The following is a 22,776-nucleotide window of genomic DNA, read 5'->3' as shown; positions in this document are numbered from 1 at the left end:
GAATGGGTTAGGTGAATGGGTTACGTGAATGGGTTAGGTGAAAGGGTTAGGTGAATGGGTTACGTGAAAGGGTTAGGTGAAAGGGTTACAAGAATGGGTTAGGTGAAACAGTTTGGTGAATGGGTTACGTGAATGGGTTAGGTGAAAGGGTTAGGTGAATGGGTTAGGTGAAAGGGTTTGGTGAATGGGTTAGGGGAATGGGTTAGGGGAAAGGGTTAGGGGAATGGGTTAGGTGAAAGGGTTTGGTCTAACATGTACTTATCACAAGGAGGTTTTAGAAAATAACACTTGTGATTGGTATTGTAGTGCACACACATTTCACCATGTTCACACGGATTAAAAAAGCAGTTAATCTGATCAAAGCTATGGGTATGGGTTAGGTGAAAGGGTTTGGTCTAACATGTACTTACCACAAGGACGTTTTAGACAGTAACACTTGTGATTAGTCTTGTACTGCACACATATTTCACCCATTTCACAAGGATTGGAAAAGCATTCATCTTGTCCATTACATTCACTCAATGTCTGGTAATAATGGGGGTATGAACCACATGTTACCTTTGACAGAGGACATTGTTTGTACACACACTCGTACATTTTGTCAACTTCTGTTACATGGTAAAAACTGGACTTTGTTCCACACTGTGGGTTTTCCCCATCAACTGAGAAAAAGAAAAGAAAGATAAACATGAATGAATGTTTAACGACATCCCAGCACAAAAATAAATGGTGAAATTTGAATGAACTGATGATCAACATTTAGAGGACAACTATGTTATGTTTGACCATTTCCGGACGTTAATGCTCATTTTACAGTCGCAAACTGAGTTTTACCAGCAACATAGATGTAGTTATCCCCATTCTAATTCAATAAATGATTTTCTTTTTAAAAATTGTTTAAATAATCGAACGTAGCATTAACAAAAACTTGTCACTTCTATCATGTTTCAAGTCAACTCTTAATATCATTTTTGTATTTTATTGTTTTATTATCGAAAACACCAGTGATTTGTACCAATTTTACTTATTTTCTTCTGCATCATGTCCACGTCACTCATAAGATGTCATATAAACGATGATAAACATCATTTGTCAGAAACTTTACAGGAACGTGCATTGCGCTTTACAAAACAAATTCAACGTTGATAATTTAAAACTAGGCCAAGCACATCCATCTAAACAGCGAGAAGTAGTGTGTAAATATGTAAATAGGCTATTGGGAAATCCCCCAAATTTCCGACAGGTTATATGCTGGTTTTACTTCTGCTAAAGGATTTGTTTAGACAATCAAATTTTGCGTTAAATGCAGAGTGAATAGAATAAAAAATTTAAAACACAGTGTAGATAAAGATGAAACAACTGTTTACAAGACATTTTAACTTTAACATACCATGAAAAATACTGAAAAGCACTTTAAAAATACCATAGGTATAACATACGTTATTTTGAAGTTTTTTTTTTTTTTTTCAAAGAATCAACTGTTTGTATATACTGAAAGAAAATCAGTACTTTAATGTTACACTAATACCAGAGGCATATATATATGTGACAGGGCTAAGAGATAAACACTCCCTTTTATTTAATCAGCCTTACATTGCCCTGTCATTGTCCCATACATGTCATACACAGATGAATGGTGACGAACTTGAAGAAAGGTAGGCATGAACACCACCTCCTAGCATCAGCTACAATGATCTGAGTCTTTGAAGTGACACTGGCATGTTAGAAACTCATGTGACACGGTCTATCATAGACTTTGAAGTCACACTGATACACTACAAACTCATGTGACAGGGTCTGAGACAGACTTCGAAGTGACAACGGTGCACTACAAACTCATGCGACAGGGTCTGAGATAGGCTTTGAAGTGACACCGGTGCCCTACAAACTCATGCGACAGGGTCTGAGATTGGCTTTGAAGTGACACTGGTGCACTACAAACTCATGTGACATGGTCTGAGATAAGCTTTGAAGTGACACTGGTGCATTAAAAACTCATGCGACATCGTCTGAGATAGATTTTGAAATGACACTGGTGTGCTACAAACTCATGTGAAAGGTTCTGAGACAGACTTTAAAGTGACACTGATGCACTACAAACTCATGCGACAGGGTCTCAGACACACTTTGAAGTGACACTGGTGCACTACAAACTCATGTGATAGGGTCTGAAATAGGCTTTGAAGTGACACTGGTGCACTACAAACTCATGTGAAAGGGTCTGAAATAGGCTTTCAAGTGACACCGGTGCACTACAAACTCATGTGACAGTGTCTGAAATAGGCTTTGAAGTGACACCGGTGCACTACAAACTCATGTGACAGGGTCTGAGATAAGCTTTCAAGTGACACAGGTGCACTAAAAATTCATGTGACAGGGTCTGAGATAGGCTTTGAAGTGACACTGGCGTGCTACTAACTCATGTGACAGGGTCTGAGATAAGCTTTGAAGTGACACTGGTGCACTACAAACTCATGCGACAGGGTCTGAGATCGACAATGAACTAACAGTGGTGCAATACAAACTCATGTGACAGGGTCTGAGACAGACTTTGCTGTGACACTGGTGCGCTACAAACTTATGTGACTGGGTCTGAGACAGAATTTGAAGGGACTCTGCTGCACTACAAACTCATGTGACAGGGTCTGAGATCGACAATGAAGTGACACTGGTGCACTACAAACTCATGTGACAGGCTCTGAGATAAGCTTTGAAGTGACACTGGTGCATTACAAACTCATGCGACAGGGAGTGAGATAGATTTTGAAATGACACTGGTGTCCTACAAACTCATGTGAAAGGGTCTGAGACAGACTTTGAAGTGACACCAGTGCACTACAAACTCATGTGACAGGGTCTGATAGACTTTGATGTGACACTGGTGCACAACAAACTCATGTGACAGGGTCTGAAATCGACAATGAAGTGACACTGGTGCACTACAAACTCATGTGACAGAATCTGAGATAAGCTTTCAAGTGACACTAGTGCACTACAAACTCATGTGACAGGCTCTGACATAAGCTTTGAAATGACACTGGTGTGCTACAATCTCATGTGAAAGGGTCTGAGACAGACTTTGAAGTGACACCGGTGCACTACAAACTCATGTGACAGGGTCTGATAGACTTTGATGTGACACTGGTGCGCTACAAACTCGTGTGACAGGATCTGAGATCGACAATGAAGTGACACTGGTGCACTACAAACTCATGTGACAGGCTCTGAGATAAGCTTTGAAGTGACACTGGTGCATTACAAACTCATGCGACAGGGTGTGAGATAGATTTTGAAATGACACTGGTGTGCTACAAACTCATGTGAAAGGGTCTGAGACAGACTTTGAAGTGACACCGGTGCACTACAAACTCATGTGACAGGGTCTGATAGACTTTGATGTGACACTGGTGCACAACAAACTCATGTGACAGGGTCTGAAATCGACAATGAAGTGACACTGGTGCACTACAAACTCATGTGACAGAATCTGAGATAAGCTTTCAAGTCACACTAGTGCACTACAAACTCATGTGACAGGCTCTGACATAAGCTTTGAAATGACACTGGTGTGCTACAATCTCATGTGAAAGGGTCTGAGACAGACTTTGAAGTGACACCGGTGCACTACAAACTCATGTGACAGGGTCTGATAGACTTTGATGTGACACTGGTGCGCTACAAACTCGTGTGACAGGATCTGAGATAGACAATGAAGTGACACTGGTGCAATACAAACTCATGCGACAGGGTCTGAGACAGACTTTGAAGTGACACTGGTGCACTAGAAACTCATGTGACAGGGTCTGAAATAGGCTTTGAAGTGACACCGGTGCACTACAAACTCATGTGACAGGGTCTGAGATAAGCTTTCAAGTGACACCGGTGCACTACAAACTCATGTGACAAGATCTGAGATCGACAATGACGTGACACTGGTGCACTACAAACTCATGTGACAGGCTCTGAGATAAGCTTTGAAGTGACACTGGTGCATTAAAAACTCATGCGACATGGTCTGAGACAGATTTTGAAATGACACTGGTGTGCTACAAACTCATGTGAAAGGGTCTGAGACAGACTTTAAAGTGACACTGGTGCACTACAAACTCATGCGACAGGGTCTCAGACACACTTTGAAGTGACACTGGTGCACTACAAACTCATGTGATAGGGTCTGAAATAGGCTTTGAAGTGACACTGGTGCACTACAAACTCATGTGACAGTGTCTGAAATAGGCTTTGAAGTGACACCGGTGCACTACAAACTCATGCGACAGGGTCTGAGATCGACAATGAAGTAACAGTGGTGCAATACAAACTCATGTGACAGGGTCTGAGACAGACTTTGATGTGACACTGGTGCGCTAGAAACTCATGCGACTGGGTCTGAGACAGAATTTGAAGGGACTCTGCTGTACTACAAACTCATGTGACAGGGTCTGAGATAGGCTTTGAAGTGACACTGCTGCACTACAAACTCATGTGACAGGGTCTGAGACACACTTTGAAGTGACACTGGTGCACTACAAAGTCATGCGACAGGGTCTCAGACACACTTTGAAGTGACACTGGTGCACTACAAACTCATGTGATAGGGTCTGAGATAAGCTTTGAAGTGACACTGGTGCACTACAAACTCATGCGACAGGGTCTGAGATCGACAATGAAGTAACAGTGGTGCAATAAAAACTCATGCAACAGGGTCTAAGACACACTTTGTAGTGACACCGGTGCACTACAAACTCATGTGACAGTGTCTGAAATAGGCTTTGAAGTGACACCGGTGCACTACAAACTCATGCGACAGGGTCTGAGATCGACAATGAAGTAACAGTGGTGCAATACAAACTCATGTGACAGGGTCTGAGACAGACTTTGAAGTGACACTGGTGCGCTACAAACTCATGTGACTGGGTCTGAGACAGAATTTGAAGTGACACTGGTGCACTACAAACTCATGTGACAGGCTCTGAGATAAGCTTTGAAGTGACACTGGTGCATTAAAAACTCATGCGACATGGTCTGAGATATATTTTGAAATGACACTGGTGTGCTACAAACTCATGTGAAAGGGTCTGAGACAGACTTTAAAGTGACACTGGTGCACTACAAACTCATGCGACAGGGTCTCAGACACACTTTGAAGTGACACTGGTGCACTACAAACTCATGTGATAGGGTCTGAAATAGGCTTTGAAGTGACACTGGTGCACTACAAACTCATGCGACAGGGTCTGAGACACACTTTGAAGTGACACTGGTGCACTACAAACTCATGTGACAGGGTCTGAAATAGGCTTTGAAGTGACACTGGTGCACTACAAACTCATGTGACAGGGTGTGAGATAGGCTTTGAAGTGACACTGGCGTGCTACAAACACATGTGACAGGGTCTGAGACAGACTTTGATGTGACACTGGTGCACTACAAATTCATGTGACAGGGTCTGAGATCGACAAAGAAGTGACACTGGTGCAATACAAACTCATGCGACAGGGTCTGAGACAGACTTTGAAGTGACACTGGTGCACTACAAACTCATGTGACAGGGTCTGAAATAGGCTTTGAAGTGACACCGGTGCACTACAAACTCATGTGACAGTGTCTGAGATAAGCTTTCAAGTGACACCGGTGCACTACAAACTCATGTGACAAGATCTGAGATCGACAATGACGTGACACTGGTGCACTACAAACTCATGTGACAAGTTCTGAGATAAGCTTTGAAGTGACACTGGTGCATTACAAACTCATGCGACATGGTCTGAGATAGATTTTGAAATGACACTGGTGTGCTACAAACTCATGTGAAAGGGTCTGAGACAGACTTTAAAGTGACACTGGTGCACTACAAAGTCATGCGACAGTGTCTCAGACACACTTTGAAGTGACACTGGTGCACTACAAACTCATGTGATAGGGTCTGAGATAAGCTTTGAAGTGACACTGGTGCACTACAAACTCATGCGACAGGGTCTGAGATCGACAATGAAGTAACAGTGGTGCAATAAAAACTCATGCAACAGGGTCTAAGACACACTTTGTAGTGACACCGGTGCACTACAAACTCATGTGACAGTGTCTGAAATAGGCTTTGAAGTGACACCGGTGCACTACAAACTCATGCGACAGGGTCTGAGATCGACAATGAAGTAACAGTGGTGCAATACAAACTCATGTGACAGGGTCTGAGACAGACTTTGAAGTGACACTGGTGCACTACAAACTCATGTGAAAGGGTCTGAAATAGGCTTTGAAGTGACACCGGTGCACTACAAACTCATGTGACAGTGTCTGAAATAGGCTTTGAAGTGACACCGGTGCACTACAAACTCATGTGACAGGGTCTGAGATAAGCTTTCAAGTGACACTGGTGCACTACAAAGCCATGCGACAGGGTCTGAGATTGACAATGAAGTAACAGTGGTGCAATAAAAACTCATGCGACAGGGTCTAAGAAACACTTTGTAGTGACACCGGTGCACTACAAACTCATGTGACAGTGTCTGAAATAGGCTTTGAAGTGACACCGGTGCACTACAAACTCATGCGACAGGGTCTGAGATCGACAATGAAGTAACAGTGGTGCAATACAAACTCATGTGACAGGGTCTGAGACAGACTTTGATGTGACACTGGTGCGCTAGAAACTCATGCGACTGGGTCTGAGACAGAATTTGAAGGGACTCTGCTGTACTACAAACTCATGTGACAGGGTCTGAGATAGGCTTTGAAGTGACACTGCTGCACTACAAACTCATGCGACAGGGTCTGAGACACACTTTGAAGTGACACTGGTGCACTACAAACTCATGCGACAGGGTCTGAGACACACTTTGAAGTGACACTGGTGCGCTACAAACTCGTGTGACAGGATCTGAGATCGACAATGAAGTGACACTGGTGCAATAGAAACTCATGCGACAGGGTCTGAGACAGACTTTGAAGTGACACTGGTGCACTATAAACTCATGTGACAGGGTCTGAAATAGGCTTTGAAGTGACACCGGTGCACTACAAACTCATGTGACAGGGTCTGAGATAAGCTTTCAAGTGACACCGGTGCACTACAAACTCATGTGACAAGATCTGAGATCGACAATGACGTGACACTGGTGCACTACAAATTCATGTGACAGGCTCTGAGATAAGCTTTGAAGTGACACTGGTGCATTAAAAACTCATGCGACATGGTCTGAGATATATTTTGAAATGACACTGGTGTGCTACAAACTCATGTGAAAGGGTCTGAGACAGACTTTAAAGTGACACTGGTGCACTACAAACTCATGCGACAGGGTCTCAGACACACTTTGAAGTGACACTGGTGCACTACAAACTCATGTGATAGGGTCTGAAATAGGCTTTGAAGTGACACTGGTGCACTACAAACTCATGTGAAAGGGTCTGAAATAGGCTTTGAAGTGACACCGGTGCACTACAAACTCATGTGACAGTGTCTGAAATAGGCTTTGAAGTGACACCGGTGCACTACAAACTCATGTGACAGGGTCTGAGATAAGCTTTCAAGTGACACTGGTGCACTACAAACTCATGCGACAGGGTCTGAGATTGACAATGAAGTAACAGTGGTGCAATAAAAACTCATGCGACAGGGTCTAAGAAACACTTTGTAGTGACACCGGTGCACTACAAACTCATGTGACAGTGTCTGAAATAGGCTTTGAAGTGACACCGGTGCACTACAAACTCATGCGACAGGGTCTGAGATCGACAATGAAGTAACAGTGGTGCAATACAAACTCATGTGACAGGGTCTGAGACAGACTTTGATGTGACACTGGTGCGCTAGAAACTCATGCGACTGGGTCTGAGACAGAATTTGAAGGGACTCTGCTGTACTACAAACTCATGTGACAGGGTCTGAGATAGGCTTTGAAGTGACACTGCTGCACTACAAACTCATGTGACAGGGTCTGAGACACACTTTGAAGTGACACTGGTGCACTACAAAGTCATGCGACAGGGTCTCAGACACACTTTGAAGTGACACTGGTGCACTACAAACTCATGTGATAGGGTCTGAGATAAGCTTTGAAGTGACACTGGTGCACTACAAACTCATGCGACAGGGTCTGAGATCGACAATGAAGTAACAGTGGTGCAATAAAAACTCATGCAACAGGGTCTAAGACACACTTTGTAGTGACACCGGTGCACTACAAACTCATGTGACAGTGTCTGAAATAGGCTTTGAAGTGACACCGGTGCACTACAAACTCATGCGACAGGGTCTGAGATCGACAATGAAGTAACAGTGGTGCAATACAAACTCATGTGACAGGGTCTGAGACAGACTTTGAAGTGACACTGGTGCGCTACAAACTCATGTGACTGGGTCTGAGACAGAATTTGAAGTGACACTGGTGCACTACAAACTCATGTGACAGGCTCTGAGATAAGCTTTGAAGTGACACTGGTGCATTAAAAACTCATGCGACATGGTCTGAGATATATTTTGAAATGACACTGGTGTGCTACAAACTCATGTGAAAGGGTCTGAGACAGACTTTAAAGTGACACTGGTGCACTACAAACTCATGCGACAGGGTCTCAGACACACTTTGAAGTGACACTGGTGCACTACAAACTCATGTGATAGGGTCTGAAATAGGCTTTGAAGTGACACTGGTGCACTACAAACTCATGTGAAAGGGTCTGAAATAGGCTTTGAAGTGACACCGGTGCACTACAAACTCATGTGACAGTGTCTGAAATAGGCTTTGAAGTGACACCGGTGCACTACAAACTCATGTGACAGGGTCTGAGATAAGCTTTCAAGTGACACTGGTGCACTACAAACTCATGCGACAGGGTCTGAGATTGACAATGAAGTAACAGTGGTGCAATAAAAACTCATGCGACAGGGTCTAAGAAACACTTTGTAGTGACACCGGTGCACTACAAACTCATGTGACAGTGTCTGAAATAGGCTTTGAAGTGACACCGGTGCACTACAAACTCATGCGACAGGGTCTGAGATCGACAATGAAGTAACAGTGGTGCAATACAAACTCATGTGACAGGGTCTGAGACAGACTTTGATGTGACACTGGTGCGCTAGAAACTCATGCGACTGGGTCTGAGACAGAATTTGAAGGGACTCTGCTGTACTACAAACTCATGTGACAGGGTCTGAGATAGGCTTTGAAGTGACACCGGTGCACTACAAACTCATGTGACAAGATCTGAGATCGACAATGACGTGACACTGGTGCACTACAAATTCATGTGACAGGCTCTGAGATAAGCTTTGAAGTGACACTGGTGCATTAAAAACTCATGCGACATGGTCTGAGATATATTTTGAAATGACACTGGTGTGCTACAAACTCATGTGAAAGGGTCTGAGACAGACTTTAAAGTGACACTGGTGCACTACAAACTCATGCGACAGGGTCTCAGACACACTTTGAAGTGACACTGGTGCACTACAAACTCATGTGATAGGGTCTGAAATAGGCTTTGAAGTGACACTGGTGCACTACAAACTCATGTGAAAGGGTCTGAAATAGGCTTTGAAGTGACACCGGTGCACTACAAACTCATGTGACAGTGTCTGAAATAGGCTTTGAAGTGACACCGGTGCACTACAAACTCATGTGACAGGGTCTGAGATAAGCTTTCAAGTGACACTGGTGCACTACAAACTCATGCGACAGGGTCTGAGATTGACAATGAAGTAACAGTGGTGCAATAAAAACTCATGCGACAGGGTCTAAGAAACACTTTGTAGTGACACCGGTGCACTACAAACTCATGTGACAGTGTCTGAAATAGGCTTTGAAGTGACACCGGTGCACTACAAACTCATGCGACAGGGTCTGAGATCGACAATGAAGTAACAGTGGTGCAATACAAACTCATGTGACAGGGTCTGAGACAGACTTTGATGTGACACTGGTGCGCTAGAAACTCATGCGACTGGGTCTGAGACAGAATTTGAAGGGACTCTGCTGTACTACAAACTCATGTGACAGGGTCTGAGATAGGCTTTGAAGTGACACTGCTGCACTACAAACTCATGTGACAGGGTCTGAGACACACTTTGAAGTGACACTGGTGCACTACAAACTCATGCGACAGGGTCTGAGACAGAATTTGAAGGGACTCTGCTGTACTACAAACTCATGTGACAGGGTCTGAGATAGGCTTTGAAGTGACACTGGTGCACTACAAACTCATGCGACAGGGTCTGAGATCGACAATGAAGTAACAGTGGTGCAATAAAAACTCATGCAACAGGGTCTAAGACACACTTTGTAGTGACACCGGTGCACTACAAACTCATGTGACAGGGTCTGAAATAGGCTTTGAAGTGACACCGGTGCACTACAAACTCATGCGACAGGGTCTGAGATCGACAATGAAGTAACAGTGGTGCAATACAAACTCATGTGACAGGGTCTGAGACAGACTTTGAAGTGACACTGGTGCGCTACAAACTCATGTGACTGGGTCTGAGACAGAATTTGAAGTGACACTGGTGCACTACAAACTCATGTGACAGGGTCTGAGATAAGCTTTGAAGTGACACTGGTGCATTAAAACTCATGCGACATGGTCTGAGATATATTTTGAAATGACACTGGTGTGCTACAAACTCATGTGAAAGGGTCTGAGACAGACTTTAAAGTGACACTGGTGCACTACAAACTCATGCGACAGGGTCTCAGACACACTTTGAAGTGACACTGGTGCACTACAAACTCATGTGATAGGGTCTGAAATAGGCTTTGAAGTGACACTGGTGCACTACAAACTCATGTGAAAGGGTCTGAAATAGGCTTTGAAGTGACACCGGTGCACTACAAACTCATGTGACAGGGTCTGAAATAGGCTTTGAAGTGACACCGGTGCACTACAAACTCATGTGACAGGGTCTGAGATAAGCTTTCAAGTGACACTGGTGCACTACAAACTCATGCGACAGGGTCTGAGATTGACAATGAAGTAACAGTTGCAATAAAAACTCATGTGACTAAGAAACACTTTGTAGTGACACCGGTGCACTACAAACTCATGTGACAGTGTCTGAAATAGGCTTTGAAGTGACACCGGTGCACTACAAACTCATGCGACAGGGTCTGAGATCGACAATGAAGTAACAGTGGTGCAATACAAACTCATGTGACAGGGTCTGAGACAGACTTTGATGTGACACTGGTGCGCTAGAAACTCATGCGACTGGGTCTGAGACAGAATTTGAAGGGACTCTGCTGTACTACAAACTCATGTGACAGGGTCTGAGATAGGCTTTGAAGTGACACTGCTGCACTACAAACTCATGCGACAGGGTCTGAGACACACTTTGAAGTGACACTGGTGCACTACAAACTCATGTGACAGGGTCTGAAATAGGCTTTGAAGTGACACTGGTGCACTACAAACTCATGTGACAGGGTGTGAGATAGGCTTTGAAGTGACACTGGCGTGCTACAAACTCATGTGACAGGGTCTGAGACAGACTTTGATGTGACACTGGTGCACTACAAACTCATGTGACAGGGTCTGAGATCGACAAAGAAGTGACACTGGTGCAATACAAACTCATGCGACAGGGTCTGAGACAGACTTTGAAGTGACACTGGTGCACTACAAACTCATGTGACAGGGTCTGAAATAGGCTTTGAAGTGACACCGGTGCACTACAAACTCATGTGACAGGGTCTGAGATAAGCTTTCAAGTGACACCGGTGCACTACAAACTCATGTGACAAGATCTGAGATCGACAATGACGTGACACTGGTGCACTACAAATTCATGTGACAGGCTCTGAGATAAGCTTTGAAGTGACACTGGTGCATTACAAACTCATGCGACATGGTCTGAGATAGATTTTGAAATGACACTGGTGTGCTACAAACTCATGTGAAAGGGTCTGAGACAGACTTTAAAGTGACACTGGTGCACTACAAACTCATGCGACAGGGTCTCAGACACACTTTGAAGTGACACTGGTGCACTACAAACTCATGTGATAGGGTCTGAGATAAGCTTTGAAGTGACACTGGTGCACTACAAACTCATGCGACAGGGTCTGAGATCGACAATGAAGTAACAGTGGTGCAATAAAAACTCATGCAACAGGGTCTAAGACACACTTTGTAGTGACACCGGTGCACTACAAACTCATGTGACAGTGTCTGAAATAGGCTTTGAAGTGACACCGGTGCACTACAAACTCATGCGACAGGGTCTGAGATCGACAATGAAGTAACAGTGGTGCAATACAAACTCATGTGACAGGGTCTGAGACAGACTTTGAAGTGACACTGGTGCACTACAAACTCATGTGAAAGGGTCTGAAATAGGCTTTGAAGTGACACCGGTGCACTACAAACTCATGTGACAGTGTCTGAAATAGGCTTTGAAGTGACACCGGTGCACTACAAACTCATGTGACAGGGTCTGAGATAAGCTTTCAAGTGACACTGGTGCACTACAAAGCCATGCGACAGGGTCTGAGATTGACAATGAAGTAACAGTGGTGCAATAAAAACTCATGCGACAGGGTCTAAGAAACACTTTGTAGTGACACCGGTGCACTACAAACTCATGTGACAGTGTCTGAAATAGGCTTTGAAGTGACACCGGTGCACTACAAACTCATGCGACAGGGTCTGAGATCGACAATGAAGTAACAGTGGTGCAATACAAACTCATGTGACAGGGTCTGAGACAGACTTTGATGTGACACTGGTGCGCTAGAAACTCATGCGACTGGGTCTGAGACAGAATTTGAAGGGACTCTGCTGTACTACAAACTCATGTGACAGGGTCTGAGATAGGCTTTGAAGTGACACTGCTGCACTACAAACTCATGCGACAGGGTCTGAGACACACTTTGAAGTGACACTGGTGCACTACAAACTCATGTGACAGGGTCTGAAATAGGCTTTGAAGTGACACTGGTGCACTACAAACTCATGTGACAGGGTGTGAGATAGGCTTTGAAGTGACACTGGCGTGCTACAAACACATGTGACAGGGTCTGAGACAGACTTTGATGTGACACTGGTGCACTACAAATTCATGTGACAGGGTCTGAGATCGACAAAGAAGTGACACTGGTGCAATACAAACTCATGCGACAGGGTCTGAGACAGACTTTGAAGTGACACTGGTGCACTACAAACTCATGTGACAGGGTCTGAGACAGACTTTGCTGTGACACTGGTGCGCTACAAACTCATGTGACAGGGTCTGAGACAGAATTTGAAGTGACACTGTGCACTACAAACTCATGTGACAGGCTCTGAGATAAGCTTTGAAGTGACACTGGTGCACTACAAACTCATGCGACAGGGTCTGAGATAGATTTTGAAGTGACACTGGTGCACTACAAACTCATGTGACAGGGTCTGAGACAGACTTTGAAGTGACACTGGTGCACTACAAACTCATGTGACAGGGTCTGAGACAGACTTTGAAGTGACACTGGTGCACTACAAACTCATGTGACAGGGTCTGAAATAGACTTTGACACTGGTGCACTGACAGGGTCTGACAAGTGACACTGGTGCACTACAAACTCATGTGACAGAATCTGAGATGAGCTTTCAAGTGACACTAGTGCACTACAAACTCATGTGACAGGCTCTGACATAAGCTTTGAAATGACACTGGTGTGCTACAATCTCATGTGAAAGGGTCTGAGACAGACTTTGAAGTGACACTGGTGCGCTACAAACTCGTGTGACAGGATCTGAGATCGACAATGAAGTGACACTGGTGCAATACAAACTCATGCGACAGGGTCTGAGACAGACTTTGAAGTGACACTGGTGCACTACAAACTCATGTGACAGGGTCTGAAATAGGCTTTGAAGTGACACCGGTGCACTACAAACTCATGTGACAGGGTCTGAGATAAGCTTTCAAGTGACACCGGTGCACTACAAACTCATGTGACAAGATCTGAGATCGACAATGAAGTGACACTGGTGCACTACAAATTCATGTGACAGGCTCTGAGATAAGCTTTGAAGTGACACTGGTGCATTAAAAACTCATGCGACATGGTCTGAGATATATTTTGAAATGACACTGGTGTGCTACAAACTCATGTGAAAGGGTCTGAGACAGACTTTAAAGTGACACTGGTGCACTACAAACTCATGCGACAGGGTCTCAGACACACTTTGAAGTGACACTGGTGCACTACAAACTCATGTGATAGGGTCTGAAATAGGCTTTGAAGTGACACTGGTGCACTACAAACTCATGTGAAAGGGTCTGAAATAGGCTTTGAAGTGACACCGGTGCACTACAAACTCATGTGACAGTGTCTGAAATAGGCTTTGAAGTGACACCGGTGCACTACAAACTCATGTGACAGGGTCTGAGATAAGCTTTCAAGTGACACTGGTGCACTACAAACTCATGCGACAGGGTCTGAGATTGACAATGAAGTAACAGTGGTGCAATAAAAACTCATGCGACAGGGTCTAAGAAACACTTTGTAGTGACACCGGTGCACTACAAACTCATGTGACAGTGTCTGAAATAGGCTTTGAAGTGACACCGGTGCACTACAAACTCATGCGACAGGGTCTGAGATCGACAATGAAGTAACAGTGGTGCAATACAAACTCATGTGACAGGGTCTGAGACAGACTTTGATGTGACACTGGTGCGCTAGAAACTCATGCGACTGGGTCTGAGACAGAATTTGAAGGGACTCTGCTGTACTACAAACTCATGTGACAGGGTCTGAGATAGGCTTTGAAGTGACACTGCTGCACTACAAACTCATGTGACAGGGTCTGAGACACACTTTGAAGTGACACTGGTGCACTACAAACTCATGTGACAGGGTCTGAAATAGGCTTTGAAGTGACACTGGTGCACTACAAACTCATGTGACAGGGTGTGAGATAGGCTTTGAAGTGACACTGGCGTGCTACAAACACATGTGACAGGGTCTGAGACAGACTTTGATGTGACACTGGTGCACTACAAATTCATGTGACAGGGTCTGAGATCGACAAAGAAGTGACACTGGTGCAATACAAACTCATGCGACAGGGTCTGAGACAGACTTTGAAGTGACACTGGTGCACTACAAACTCATGTGACAGGGTCTGAAATAGGCTTTGAAGTGACACCGGTGCACTACAAACTCATGTGACAGGGTCTGAGATAAGCTTTCAAGTGACACTGGTGCACTACAAAGCCATGCGACAGGGTCTGAGATTGACAATGAAGTAACAGTGGTGCAATAAAAACTCATGCGACAGGGTCTAAGAAACACTTTGTAGTGACACCGGTGCACTACAAACTCATGTGACAGTGTCTGAAATAGGCTTTGAAGTGACACCGGTGCGATACAAACTCATGCGACAGGGTCTGAGATCGACAATGAAGTAACAGTGGTGCAATACAAACTCATGTGACAGGGTCTGAGACAGACTTTGATGTGACACTGGTGCGCTAGAAACTCATGCGACTGGGTCTGAGACAGAATTTGAAGGGACTCTGCTGTACTACAAACTCATGTGACAGGGTCTGAGATAGGCTTTGAAGTGACACTGCTGCACTACAAACTCATGCGACAGGGTCTGAGACACACTTTGAAGTGACACTGGTGCACTACAAACTCATGTGACAGGGTCTGAAATAGGCTTTGAAGTGACACTGGTGCACTACAAACTCATGTGACAGGGTGTGAGATAGGCTTTGAAGTGACACTGGCGTGCTACAAACACATGTGACAGGGTCTGAGACAGACTTTGATGTGACACTGGTGCACTACAAATTCATGTGACAGGGTCTGAGATCGACAAAGAAGTGACACTGGTGCAATACAAACTCATGCGACTGGGTCTGAGACAGACTTTGAAGTGACACTGGTGCACTACAAACTCATGTGACAGGGTCTGAGACAGACTTTGCTGTGACACTGGTGCGCTACAAACTCATGTGACTGGGTCTGAGACAGAATTTGAAGTGACACTGGTGCACTACAAACTCATGTGACAGGCTCTGAGATAAGCTTTGAAGTGACACTGGTGCATTACAAACTCATGCGACAGGGTGTGAGATAGATTTTGAAATGACACTGGTGTGCTACAAACTCATGTGAAAGGGTCTGAGACAGACTTTGAAGTGACACCGGTGCACTACAAACTCATGTGACAGGGTCTGATAGACTTTGATGTGACACTGGTGCACAACAAACTCATGTGACAGGGTCTGAAATCGACAATGAAGTCACACTGGTGCACTACAAACTCATGTGACAGAATCTGAGATGAGCTTTCAAGTGACACTAGTGCACTACAAACTCATGTGACAGGCTCTGACATAAGCTTTGAAATGACACTGGTGTGCTACAATCTCATGTGAAAGGGTCTGAGACAGACTTTGAAGTGACACCGGTGCACTACAAACTCATGTGACAGGGTCTGATAGACTTTGATGTGACACTGGTGCGCTACAAACTCGTGTGACAGGATCTGAGATCGACAATGAAGTGACACTGGTGCAATACAAACTCATGCGACAGGGTCTGAGACAGACTTTGAAGTGACACTGGTGCACTACAAACTCATGTGACAGGGTCTGAAATAGGCTTTGAAGTGACACCGGTGCACTACAAACTCATGTGACAGGGTCTGAGATAAGCTTTCAAGTGACACCGGTGCACTACAAACTCATGTGACAAGATCTGAGATCGACAATGAAGTGACACTGGTGCACTACAAATTCATGTGACAGGCTCTGAGATAAGCTTTGAAGTGACACTGGTGCATTAAAAACTCATGCGACATGGTCTGAGATATATTTTGAAATGACACTGGTGTGCTACAAACTCATGTGAAAGGGTCTGAGACAGACTTTAAAGTGACACTGGTGCACTACAAACTCATGCGACAGGGTCTCAGACACACTTTGAAGTGACACTGGTGCACTACAAACTCATGTGATAGGGTCTGAAATAGGCTTTGAAGTGACACTGGTGCACTACAAACTCATGTGAAAGGGTCTGAAATAGGCTTTGAAGTGACACCGGTGCACTACAAACTCATGTGACAGTGTCTGAAATAGGCTTTGAAGTGACACCGGTGCACTACAAACTCATGTGACAGGGTCTGAGATAAGCTTTCAAGTGACACTGGTGCACTACAAACTCATGCGACAGGGTCTGAGATTGACAATGAAGTAACAGTGGTGCAATAAAAACTCATGCGACAGGGTCTAAGAAACACTTTGTAGTGACACCGGTGCACTACAAACTCATGTGACAGTGTCTGAAATAGGCTTTGAAGTGACACCGGTGCACTACAAACTCATGCGACAGGGTCTGAGATCGACAATGAAGTAACAGTGGTGCAATACAAACTCATGTGACAGGGTCTGAGACAGACTTTGATGTGACACTGGTGCGCTAGAAACTCATGCGACTGGGTCTGAGACAGAATTTGAAGGGACTCTGCTGTACTACAAACTCATGTGACAGGGTCTGAGATAGGCTTTGAAGTGACACTGCTGCACTACAAACTCATGTGACAGGGTCTGAGACACACTTTGAAGTGACACTGGTGCACTACAAACTCATGTGACAGGGTCTGAAATAGGCTTTGAAGTGACACTGGTGCACTACAAACTCATGTGACAGGGTGTGAGATAGGCTTTGAAGTGACACTGGCGTGCTACAAACACATGTGACAGGGTCTGAGACAGACTTTGATGTGACACTGGTGCACTACAAATTCATGTGACAGGGTCTGAGATCGACAAAGAAGTGACACTGGTGCAATACAAACTCATGCGACAGGGTCTGAGACAGACTTTGAAGTGACACTGGTGCACTACAAACTCATGTGACAGGGTCTGAAATAGGCTTTGAAGTGACACCGGTGCACTACAAACTCATGTGACAGGGTCTGAGATAAGCTTTCAAGTGACACCGGTGCACTACAAACTCATGTGACAAGATCTGAGATCGACAATGACGTGACACTGGTGCACTACAAACTCATGTGACAAGTTCTGAGATAAGCTTTGAAGTGACACTGGTGCATTACAAACTCATGCGACATGGTCTGAGATAGATTTTGAAATGACACTGGTGTGCTACAAACTCATGTGAAAGGGTCTGAGACAGACTTTAAAGTGACACTGGTGCACTACAAAGTCATGCGACAGGGTCTCAGACACACTTTGAAGTGACACTGGTGCACTACAAACTCATGTGATAGGGTCTGAGATAAGCTTTGAAGTGACACTGGTGCACTACAAACTCATGCGACAGGGTCTGAGATCGACAATGAAGTAACAGTGGTGCAATAAAAACTCATGCAACAGGGTCTAAGACACACTTTGTAGTGACACCGGTGCACTACAAACTCATGTGACAGTGTCTGAAATAGGCTTTGAAGTGACACCGGTGCACTACAAACTCATGCGACAGGGTCTGAGATCGACAATGAAGTAACAGTGGTGCAATACAAACTCATGTGACAGGGTCTGAGACAGACTTTGAAGTGACACTGGTGCACTACAAACTCATGTGACAGGGTCTGAAATAGGCTTTGAAGTGACACCGGTGCACTACAAACTCATGTGACAAGGTCTGAGATAAGCTTTGAAGTGGCACTGATACACTACAAACTCATGTGACACTATTACAATTACAAGGGAACTTTCTCTATTGTTTTGATGGCAGTGGTTGATTCCCAGTACAAGTTGCTCTACATAGATGTTGGTGCCAATGGAAGCTGTTCTGATGGGGGAGTATTCAAGGGAACTAGTCTGTACAAGGCCCTTGACCAGGGGAAGGCTGGCCTGCCACCTCCAGAGCCACTACCCAACAGCCAGGTGCCTGTTCATTATAACCTAGTTGCAGATGCTGCCTTTGCACAGAAGAGTTGGCTTGTGAAGCCCTTCTCCCAGAGGAACTTGACCAAGCAGATGAGGATCTTCAATTACAGGCTGTCAAGGGCCAGAAATCCAGTGGAGAATTCATTTGGTATTCTGGCCCAGCGCTTCAGGTGCCTTGTTGGTACAATCTTGGTGAGACCAGACAGAGCTATCAAGATCGTGTGGCATGCTGTTGCCTGCACAACCTGCTGGTAGAGAGGAAACCTCAGAAGGTGCAGAGGAGAGTGGACTTTGAAGATCCTGACACCCATGAACTAGTTGAGGGAAGTTGGCGCTAAGAAGACCAGGTCTTGTTACCACTCCAGAATACTGGGAGAAACACAACAACCAAGGCAGGAAAGACTTTCTGACGGATTACTACAATGGATCTGGAAGTGTGGAGTGGCAAGACAGAATGGTAGATCCAGCATACATCGTTAAGAAGAGTAAGAAGTGGGTCCAGAGGCCAGAACAGCAGCCACAGCCACAACCTGAACCAGTACCAGAAGACAGCAGTACAGAGGACAGCAGTACAGCATGATGGCTAAGTGAAATATCCACAAAATGTAATAAAACCACACTTCAGCAGTTTTCAATGTCATCTTATCTATAGGCACGCGAGGTCACGTGGTACAGTGCCGTCACGCGAACATTTTGTGACATGTACGTTAGTATACGTGCAACATATGCACGTTGTAAGTGACTATGTCTCACATCAAGACATGAAAGCCAAAGCCACGCCAAACAGTCGCAAAATATTAGCACTAACTTCGTACTAACTTATCACTAATGTCGTGAAAAACCAGAGGCCATCCGGCCATGTGACGTTAGTGCTACATTAGTGCTACATTAGTGAGAATGTCTTACTAACACTTTGCTAACATTTGGCGTTCAACTGTCGCAAAATACTCGCTGAAAATTTTGAACATGTTCAAAATTGCTGGCGATGCTTTGGCGATGTCTGCGAATTCACGCAACAGTTTTGCTACTGTTTTACTAATATTTGGCGAATTGGCGAATTTCAGTCGCATACCATGCACAAGTGAAATATGTCTTCATGAGATACCAGCTTAATGAAGGTTAATGGATCCTAGCTGAACACAGTTAATGAATCCTAGCTGAACACAGTTAATGAATCCTAGCTCAACACAGTTAATGTATACTAGCTGAACACAGTCAATGAATCCTAGCTGAACACAGTCAATGTATACTAGCTGAACACAGTCAATGAATCCTAGCTGAACACAGTCAATGAATCCTAGCTGAACACAGTTAATGAATCCTAGCTGAACACAGTCAATGAATCCTAGCTGAACACAGTCAATGTATACTAGCTGAACACAGTCAATGAATCCTAGCTGAACACAGTCAATGAATCCTAGCTGAACACAGTCAATGAATCCTAGCTGAACACAGTCAATGTATACTAGCTGAACACAGTCAATGAATCCTAGCTGAACACAGTCAATGAATCCTAGCTGAACACAGTTAATGAATCCTAGCTGAACACAGTTAATGAATCCTAGCTCAACACAGTTAATGTATACTAGCTGAACACAGTCAATGAATCCTAGCTGAACACAGTCAATGTATACTAGCTGAACACAGTTAATGTATACTAGCTGAACACAGTCAATGTATACTAGCTGAACACAGTTAATGTATACTAGCTGAACACAGTCAATGAATCCTAGCTGAACACAGTTAATGAATCCTAGCTCAACACAGTTAATGTATACTAGCTGAACACAGTTAATGAATCCTAGCTGAACACAGTTAATGTATACTAGCTGAACACAGTCAATGAATCCTAGCTGAACACAGTCAATGAATCCTAGCTGAACACAGTCAATGAATCCTAGCTGAACACAGTCAATGAATCCTAGCTGAACACAGTCAATGTATACTAGCTGAACACAGTTAATGTATACTAGCTGAACACAGTTAATGAATCCTAGCTGAACACAGTTAATGTATACTAGCTGAACACAGTTAATGAATCCTAGCTGAACACAGTTAATGTATACTAGCTGAACACAGTTAATGTATACTAGCTGAACACAGTTAATGTATACTAGCTGAACACAGTCAATGTATACTAGCTGAACACAGTCAATGTATACTAGCTGAACACAGTTAATGAATCCTAGCTGAACACAGTCAATGTATACTAGCTGAACACAGTTAATGTATACTAGCTGAACACAGTCAATGAATCCTAGCTGAACACAGTCAATGTATACTAGCTGAACACAGTTAATGTATACTAGCTGAACACAGTCAATGAATACTAGCTGAACACAGTCAATGAATCCTAGCTGAACACAGTCAATGAATCCTAGCTGAACACAGTCAATGTATACTAGCTGAACACAGTTAATGTATACTAGCTGAACACAGTTAATGAATCCTAGCTGAACACAGTTAATGAATCCTAGCTGAACACAGTTAATGAATCCTAGCTGAACACAGTTAATGTATACTAGCTGAACACAGTTAATGAATCCTAGCTGAACACAGTCAATGTATACTAGCTGAACACAGTTAATGTATACTAGCTGAACACAGTCAATGAATCCTAGCTGAACACAGTCAATGTATACTAGCTGAACACAGTTAATGTATACTAGCTGAACACAGTCAATGAATCCTAGCTGAACACAGTCAATGTATACTAGCTGAACACAGTCAATGAATCCTAGCTGAACACAGTCAATGAATCCTAGCTGAACACAGTCAATGTATACTAGCTGAACACAGTTAATGTATACTAGCTGAACACAGTTAATGAATCCTAGCTGAACACAGTTAATGAATCCTAACTGAACACAGTTAATGAATCCTAGCTGAACACAGTCAATGAATCCTAGCTGAACACAGTTAATGTATACTAGCTGAACACAGTTAATGAATCCTAGCTGAACACAGTCAATGAATCCTAGCTGAACACAGTTAATGAATCCTAGCTGAACACAGTTAATGAATCCTAGCTGAACACAGTTAATGTATACTAGCTGAACACAGTTAATGAATCCTAGCTGAACACAGTTAATGTATACTAGCTGAACACAGTTAATGAATCCTAGCTGAACACAGTTAATGAATCCTAGCTGAACACAGTTAATGAATCCTAGCTGAACACAGTCAATGAATCCTAGCTGAACACAGTTAATGTATACTAGCTGAACACAGTTAATGAATCCTAGCTGAACACAGTTAATGTATACTAGCTGAACACAGTTAATGAATCCTAGCTGAACACAGTTAATGTATACTAGCTGAACACAGTCAATGTATACTAGCTGAACACAGTCAATGTATACTAGCTGAACACAGTTAATGAATCCTAGCTGAACACATTTAGTGTATACTAGCTGAACACAGTTAATGAATCCTAGCTGAACACAGTCAATGTATACTAGCTGAACACAGTCAATGTATACTAGCTGAACACAGTCAATGAATCCTAGCTGAACACAGTTAATGTATACTAGCTGAACACAGTTAATGAATCCTAGCTGAACACATTTAGTGTATACTAGCTGAACACAGTTAATGTATACTAGCTGAACACAGTTAATGAATCCTAGCTGAACACAGTCAATGTATACTAGCTGAACACAGTTAATGTATACTAGCTGAACACAGTCAATGAATCCTAGCTGAACACAGTTAATGTATACTAGCTGAACACAGTTAATGAATCCTAGCTGAACACAGTTAATGAATCCTAGCTGAACACAGTTAATGTATACTAGCTGAACACAGTTAATGAATCCTAGCTGAACACATTTAGTGTATACTAGCTGAACACAGTTAATGAATCCTAGCTGAACACAGTCAATGTATACTAGCTGAACACAGTTAATGAATCCTAGCTGAACACA

At 43.8% G+C, this 22,776-nt stretch overlaps 1 protein-coding gene across 1 annotated transcript in view; it reads right to left on the bottom strand.

Moving 5' to 3' along the window:
* Positions 1–6: 6 nt before the first annotated feature.
* LOC121384279 overlaps positions 7–22,776 on the bottom strand; it is a 61,119-nt gene continuing 38,349 nt past the window's right edge. The window contains exon 4 of the mRNA XM_041514597.1: positions 7–662. Coding sequence (XP_041370531.1) covers positions 364–662 — 299 coding nt within the window. The 3' untranslated portion in view covers positions 7–363. The remainder of the gene's footprint in view (positions 663–22,776) is intronic.

This window comes from Gigantopelta aegis, chromosome 10 (assembly GCF_016097555.1).
Source record: "Gigantopelta aegis isolate Gae_Host chromosome 10, Gae_host_genome, whole genome shotgun sequence".
Taxonomy (NCBI): Eukaryota; Metazoa; Mollusca; class Gastropoda; order Neomphalida; family Peltospiridae; genus Gigantopelta; species Gigantopelta aegis.
The sequence above is the reverse complement of the archived record's forward strand: the minus strand, read 5'-3'. Positions and strand labels throughout refer to the sequence as shown.